Source organism: Colossoma macropomum, unplaced genomic scaffold (assembly GCF_904425465.1).
Source record: "Colossoma macropomum unplaced genomic scaffold, Colossoma_macropomum, whole genome shotgun sequence".
Taxonomy (NCBI): Eukaryota; Metazoa; Chordata; class Actinopteri; order Characiformes; family Serrasalmidae; genus Colossoma; species Colossoma macropomum.
The window spans coordinates 24,278,547-24,286,188 of record NW_023494785.1 but is presented as its reverse complement, the minus strand read 5'-3'; the positions used below and the strand labels follow the sequence as shown (position 1 = coordinate 24,286,188).

The window sequence follows — 7,642 nt, the reverse complement described above, 5'->3', positions numbered from 1 at the left end:
CATGGACCTTTTTGTGAAAATATATTATTCCAAGTCATTTTGAATCATTTCTGTTGGTCCATTCATCATGACATTTTTGCACAATGTAAAGGGCACATTCATGTTTTTGACAGTGACTGATAATATAACAGAATTTACTTCACTTTATGTTTTGTGGTACTACAAGAAATTCTTGCTGTTTCAGATTAAATTTTTTCTCTTGACATCTGAAAGCGTTTTAAATAATTTAAATAACTTTAAAAATGATCTCACTACATTGATCAACCATTCAAAAGAAAGTAAATGATGTGTTACTACTGAATAATAATCACTTCATATAAACAAAAAATGTCTAGAAAGTGGTTGAATATTTTTTCAATATATTTGACCCTCCTGATATCATAACATCCTTTATCCTTGGAATCAGTTTGACCACTATGGCAATTTAAACCTCTGGGAAATATCACAGTTCTGGTGGGAATTATGTTTTTCTCTCCCACATGTGGTGTGAACTATCAGTGGTTCTCACATGTTCTCACATGTTCTCAAGTTTTTTTGAAAATTAGAAAATTGCGTGTTATAGTGACCTCAAAATCATCCAAAACAAATAAGTGTAAAATGTTGTGTAAAACAGCTTGAGGTCACATTGACCCCAAATAACACCAATTCATACAAAATGTGCAAAGACATTGAAAAAACATCATGTTAATTTTGTGTTTACCCAGTTGTCTGAATTAAATTTGAATATAAATATGAAGCAAAAAAAATGTCAATCATTTATTTATTGACATTAAACAATGAATGGGGTCAAGTTGACCCCAAAGATAAAAGGAGGGCTAACATAATCTCATGGTGATTAGAGGCTTTCATTTCTTATCACTTTCACTTTTACCCTGTCCTTCCCTATCAGAGCAGCGTTGAAAAATACAAACAACTTTTCAATGGCCCTACCTTGAATAAATAAAGGTCAGAGAGGCCTTTTGTAAGTGTGATTGTGTGTGTACACTGTAAATTGGACAGCTCTCAGGCCTGCCACTCTCACCACTCTCACTGGATCACAGGATTTTTTAAGCTGTATGTGAACCTCACAAACAGGTATTATGCTCTTTTCCATCACAGATACTTTTAATCATTTACAAACAGGACTGTGCTGAAAGTTCATTTGTCTAATTCTACACTGGCCAGCTACAGAACAAGTAAAAGCCTCATGACAATCCTGTTTCACGTGATGGTGCCTTGAAGACAAACTTTATTTAAAGTATTGCACCTAATTTAATGTTAGAAATGAAAATTTATCAACAGTTGCAACAAATTATTTTGTTAAACGGTCCATCTCTTATATTTTTCTAATTTGCGCATTTTTCATGTAACAAAAATAGTCAAAATAATTTTTTACATGTCAAATTTTGAACCTTTCTTTATCCCAGGCTGTTTTGGTGACATCACAAAAACTATGTATTCAAACCGGGCTGTTTTTGCAGCTTAGTAGGGAGAATCTGATGAGCTGGCAAAGATATTCACAGCACAAAAGCATCGAAGTCTCTTTTTTGGTGGATGCAAATCCCTCCCATTGACCCAGCAGCTATTTCTGGCAGCAATCGTAACAGAGTAATTTCTCTCACTCTCTCTGCGCTGTGGCTGGACAGTATTCTGCTCTGGCAATCCCACTCCAGCATTTTCCTTTGTGTGCCGGGAGCTAGGCCCAAAATGAAGTGAGAATATTTACTTTAGAGCTGTTAAAATATTCCTCCTTCCAGATTTCTCGTATTAAAAGATCATATTTGTCAGAGGATTTAATGCAAACATTGCTATATTATTTCACGAATATTCTTTTTGTTTCTCCAAATTAAGACATGTGAAAGGCACTGCTAGATACCGCAACAAACTGTGAACCCAGACAATCTCATATTTCCACCAGGGGGAAGAGCCTATGAAATTCAAAGCTTTTTAAATATAATACAGCTAATTCCTCCCTGACTGGAGGTGTTTTTCTTGAGGGTCACAAAACAATTATACTATCAAGCCATTGCAATGAAAAGGCACAAGTGACATTATAGAAGTTTTTCAAATTTTTATTGAGGAAAAATCCTTTAAATCTTCGACCCAATGGACACATCAACAACATTTGCAAAAAAGCAGTTCAGAAATCAACATTTAGCAGCTTGACCACAGATCTGAAAGCAGAATGACAATTAGAATGTGTAATACATTTAATAAAAACAAGTATGATAGTAAAAACACAGAGAAAACAAAATCTCTCTCATTTTTTGACTTTGTGAACATCAGTTCAGAACGCTGTGCAACACGGCATCATATTCTACTTGCTTTATCCAGTTGAGGGGCCGAGCGACACTGTTTGAGCTTTTCTCACCTTCACCCTATGTGTGTGTGTGTGTGTGTGTGTGTGTGTGTGAGTGTGTGTGTGTGAATTCCCTCTCTGGACATCATCCACAGGACACAGACGAAAAAATGTTACAAATCAAACAACAATGTTACAAATCAAACAACAACAGTTGGGTGCAAACCACAAATCAATCTACTCAATATTAGATGTGAGCAAATAAAATAGCAGGATATGGAAAAAAGACAGAAAGTTTAAGACTTCTGCTTGAATCAGCGACAGACACACAGCGTAGTCTATGCACAAGCTCTTCACTGACTGATCCATCTCAGCATTGCTCTACGGCGCACACGCAGCTTATGGAAGAAGTAGCCCTGTCAGTAGAAAACAAACACCTTCAAATGCAGACCTGGCGGATTGGGGAATGCAGCCTCATGGGACGGCGCTCAATCAGATGTTTCCTCTGAATTTCTTCCTCTGGCCCTGCTGACCCTAATTAATTTCATATACAAGCAGTTGTTGGAGTTCCCTTTTCTTCTTTGGCCCTTTTATTGAAAGAAGAATTTTTTATGGATGCATAGTAATAGTGAACACCCGTGTTTGAAAAGTCACTGATTGAAGTGTTTTTCTGGGCTACATTCCTTGAAATAAGTATTTGATTACACTGGGTTCCCGCTTATGTCTCTTTAAAGAACTGCGTCTTGGTTCCAGATCATTTTGAAGAAGCGGTTCTGATTAAAACTGTTTGCAGGAGGAGATGAACCCCATCACCAGCTGCACCCAACACCCCAGCTCCCTCTCTGTGCTCTCCTCACCTCTCCCACGCACTCTTTCACACTTCGCTACCTTCTCCCCTTCTCCTCCTCAAGTTTAAATATCCGTCCAGACATGCTTCCTCTCTCCACTATTAATCAAGAACAGGTTAACCCTCTGTTAGTACAGGCTAAATGTCAGGTTAACACTGAGCACACAGAACGGCAAGCTAGAGCGAGGGAGCATGAACACAGCCGGTTTTAGTTCTGCCGTTTCAGTGGTGACTGTGGAATTCCCTGCTAGGGTGTTACATCAAATAGTGTCCCACCATCAGAAGTGCCTCGACAAATATCGTCCGTCAAGGCAGCGGAGGGAAACACACTCCCCTCTCTCTATTCAATAAGACAGCTCTTTGTTTTCTACCGTGCCCCGGCTTCTGCTCCCCTCTCTCACCTGATTTTTTTTTTCTCCACTTGTCTATAATAAGGCCAGCGTAATAATCGTTGAGAACTGTAACCAAAATGTATAACAAGTTCATGCTGTACCACAAGATTGCATTTTTTCCCTAACAGCTCAAGCAATGAAAAATCCATCTTGTTAATTATGATACATACAGTAACAGGTGTGTCAAGGGAGTCAATTCAGTTTGACTCTGAATTCTGCTCATTGCGAGCAGTAATAAATTAAGAAATAGGTAATGCGACTAACTCATTTTCTTCCGTTTTCGATGCAGTGTTTCAAAAGTAAAGCACCAGATATCTTGAGATGTCCTGCTTTAAACACTCTTTTCTAAACTGAAAGATAGTCTTTTCTTATCTGTGAGCTGATGACACCTTAGGTTTGAACCACACTGTTAATCAGGATACATCTCATACATTCACAAGCTTTGAGTCCCTTTGTCGTGTATGATGATCATGGACTTTTTGTGGAGTTTATTCACCATAAAAAAAAAGAAAGAAACTATAATGGTCTGCGTAATTCCCTTACTGTTCTGCATTGGCATTAGGCACTTAGAATGCGTGTTTCACATATACAAATATAGACAGCACTACCTCCAAATTTGGGCAATAAAAACATACACAATCATAAAATCTTTGGTTTTGTAAACACTTATCAAGAATATCACCTTTTTTTTCTGAGATTCATTTTTGCCGATGTAAATAGGTCGACCCCTCACCTTACTCCTGTCAGATCAAAAGAAAGAGTTTGAAGGAGACTCCTTTTTTTCTGTCTTCCACACATCTGGATGCAGACCACTTGTAGAAAGTATGGCTGCACGCATGCAGTTAGAATGGGAGCGCTCCAAAACAGCACTAATATACAGCCAGTCTTCGGGCCACGTAAAGATTTACTTTTAATGTTCACAACAGTGTCAGCCAAGCTGAGGCTGGGTCTTTAATGGGTGTCTCTTTACTTGCATTCTCTAGGACTGTTAGTTAGCTTGAGAAAAAAAGCCTAAAAGATCCTTCCAGAGATGGCAAGGCAGGGCCATGCCGGATCCTCATGATGTCTGTTAGCAAGGCTGTCAAAATTCCAGTCTCACAACAGAACCCTGTCTGCAGCAGCTGATCTATCATTTGCCCCATTTTAATGGCAAATTATGCTTTAATGCAGTGTGGAGAACATGGGGCTTTCAATTCAGAGTGGAAAAGTAGATAATCTTTTTGCTCTGGCTTCCCTGAAATGCTCAGGACAAATGGCAAATCTGGTTCAGCTTCTTTATGGAAATGCAACTTCTCTCTCTCTTCCTCTCTCTCTCTCTTTCTCTAATTCTCCATGCACTCAGTTGCAGGGTAACCAGGTTGAGTAGGTCTGCTGTTGCTGTTGGCAAGCAAACACTGGCTGCACCTGGGCAATGTAGTAATTACTGAAGTTGCCGTCTGCTACATAAGGGGCAGGCTGGTAGTAGCAGGTGACGTTTGCCACATTTGGTATGACGTTTTGCTCAGCCAAAACGCGCACGGCCAACATGGCAATGAGCCCTAAAGTCTGCCGCCGCTCATGCCCCATCAGGCACACCGTGCTTTCATTCACCACCCCATGCAGAGTCATCAGATAGTCGTACTTGCGGTCCTCCAGCCCCACAAAGTGGTTCTGAAGGTAGGACTCCAGCTTCCGCTGCTGCTCGTTGATGTCTGAGAAGTCAATAAAGAAGCGCGAGCACATGTAGCGCTGCAGAGACTTCATCTCCGTCTCAGAGGCGGCTCGGAAGCCTCTGACCAGCAGGTGGCAGTACTTCAGCAGGCCCCCTCCCCGAATCTCCTCGGGGTTCCTCGTGCAGATCACCTTGTTGCGTAGGTGCTCCAGCGCCACGTTAAAGTCCCCGTATACGCTCTCACCGATGATGGTGGGGTGGAAGGTTTTGGCCATAGGGTTCTCTGAACATTCGTAAAAGAGCAGGAGAGAGTCCAGTTTGATCTGGAACGAGTCCACGCTGAACTCAAACTGCCGCCGCAATGAGTCTACAAACTTGAGCTCCACGTTCTTGCCTCTGTTGTTGGAGAGGGAGATGAGGCTCCAGCGGTCCGAGTCATTGCACACTTTCACCATCTTCTGAACGTAAGCTTCCTGTGGGGTAGAGCCAAAACACACACTCTGAATGACTGACTATGCACTGTCGTTAATTTCCCTTAAGTCATTCAAATGACTTTCAATTACACAAATGAACTTTTGTCTACAACACATTCATCGCATGTGGTTGTTTCTTGTGATACAGTGCTGCAGTTTTATAGACACCAGAATTTCTGAGACAGCGCCACTGCCTGCCCTTTCTCTGTGTAAGGTCTAAGAAGCTGAGAAAGCAGGATCGGCTTTAAATTGGTTTAACTCAATCCTCTTAGCAATCGAAAACCGAGGTTTTACTATTAGTAAACTTGGCTAATTGCATTTTGGAGCTTGTAAGTGTGCAGTGCCCTTCACTTTGATAAGAATGATCACTACGAACACTGTTGCACTTTGGGCACTACTGCAAGTGTAGAAGACAAAGGGCAGCAGTGTCCAAAATCTAGAAGATATAAGAGAGGAACAACAGGCAAGAACAATGACAATAAAACAGCTGCAACAATAATACTAATCCTAGTGCTGTTAATAATTATATCAACAAAATAACAACAAAACAATACTAATGCTATCAAATAGAAAAACATGCAGAGGAGCAGTGCCTTCATGGTTTAATAATAATAATAATAATAATAATAATAATAATAGTAGTAGTAATAATACCTTTAAGGTCAGGGGTGTGATTTTCTCCTTGTTCACTCCCTCGGGCAGAAAGTCCAGCAGACAGTCCAGCACGATGTCTTTTACCATCTGAAACTCGGCCTCTCCCTTCAGCTCGGCGCAGAAGATGAGGTCCAGGTCCTTGTAGCCCAGGCCACTGTGCTCGTGCAGAACGTGGCTGGCCGCGGAGCCGTTGAGCCGGACGTCCCGCACGCGCAGTTCGCGCTCCTCCATGCGCCTCCGCACGGCCTTCACGATCTGCCGCGGCTTCATCTGCAGCGTGGGGAAGTTGCCCCGGCCGTGGATGGGTATGCTCTCGGTCAGCAGGCTGTCCAGCCGCTGCACTTGCTCCCAGCTGAGCACGCTGAAACTGCTGCCCTGCAGGGCCCCGGGGGCAGCGCTGTCCTCCTCGGCCATCGTGCTCTCTCTCTCTAATGTCTGCGCTGGACTGAGCACGAGCCTGCGTCCAGCCTCATCGGAGTAAGAGCCGCTCTCCTCCGCCGGTGGTCCTTATGCTTGTGGACGCTGGTGGAGTTGCATGTCCGAAAACTTCGTGACTTGCGTGGGTCGCACTCCGCTGGGGGGCGGCCGAAGTCGAAGTTACTCCCTCTTTCTCTCTTTTTCACTGTTTCTCTGCTGTGTCAGCGCGGCACGCGGCTCGTCTGCTCGTTTCTACAGTGAAGCGCAGGTTCTGCCTCTCGCAGTGTGGGGGCCGTTTGTATACGACCGCTTGCAGTTCTTTGCCCACCCGTATTCGGAGAAATCCGCGCCTCCTGTGCGCTGATTAGCTACTTGCGGCTCGCCTCCTGCGCTACGATTGGACAGTTGCAATCAGTCCGCCCAATCCTTGCTCGGGGGGCGGGGCCTGTCCGAATACAGGTGGGAAAACACTGTAAACTCCAGCAGGGCTTTTCTCTGAAGTTCAGCCTGCGGCTCCATGGCTTCAGGGCACACCTATCACTCTGTACAGAATACACTGCGGTCACCTGGCACAATCCTCAAACGAGGATCAGAGCACCATCATTTGTCTGTATTTTCTGTATATCCTGCTTATCAGTTAGTTTTCAAACCGTAGCTGTTTTTAAACACTATGTGCTTTAGTTTGTTTCACTTTGCCCTCCGAATGACCCCATCAGACTCGAACCTTCCCCACATCAGGCTCAACACATACATGCTGATGTTGAGTTTCCTGCAGGTTCAGTACCAGCAGAAGTCCGTCATTCCCGGGAGGTGGGCACCCTTCAGGTACAGAGACAGCTGCAGATATCCGAAAAAATAATCTCGCTTTACAAACAGACTGCGAGAAAAACACGTGGCCGTGTTGCACCATATAGACTTTCAGACTATTCA

General features: G+C 43.1%; 1 protein-coding gene across 1 annotated transcript; it reads right to left on the bottom strand.

Annotated features, from left to right (window-relative positions):
* Window positions 1-2,035: 2,035 nt before the first annotated feature.
* Window positions 2,036-7,053, bottom strand: tent5aa (terminal nucleotidyltransferase 5Aa). Its single transcript, XM_036588156.1, has 2 exons — window positions 6,296-7,053; window positions 2,036-5,641 (listed from the first exon to the last, which is right to left on the bottom strand). The coding sequence occupies exons 1-2, from the start codon at window positions 6,707-6,709 to the stop codon at window positions 4,856-4,858; spliced, it is 1,200 nt and encodes a 399-aa protein (XP_036444049.1). The 5' UTR covers window positions 6,710-7,053; the 3' UTR covers window positions 2,036-4,855.
* Window positions 7,054-7,642: the final 589 nt, after the last annotated feature.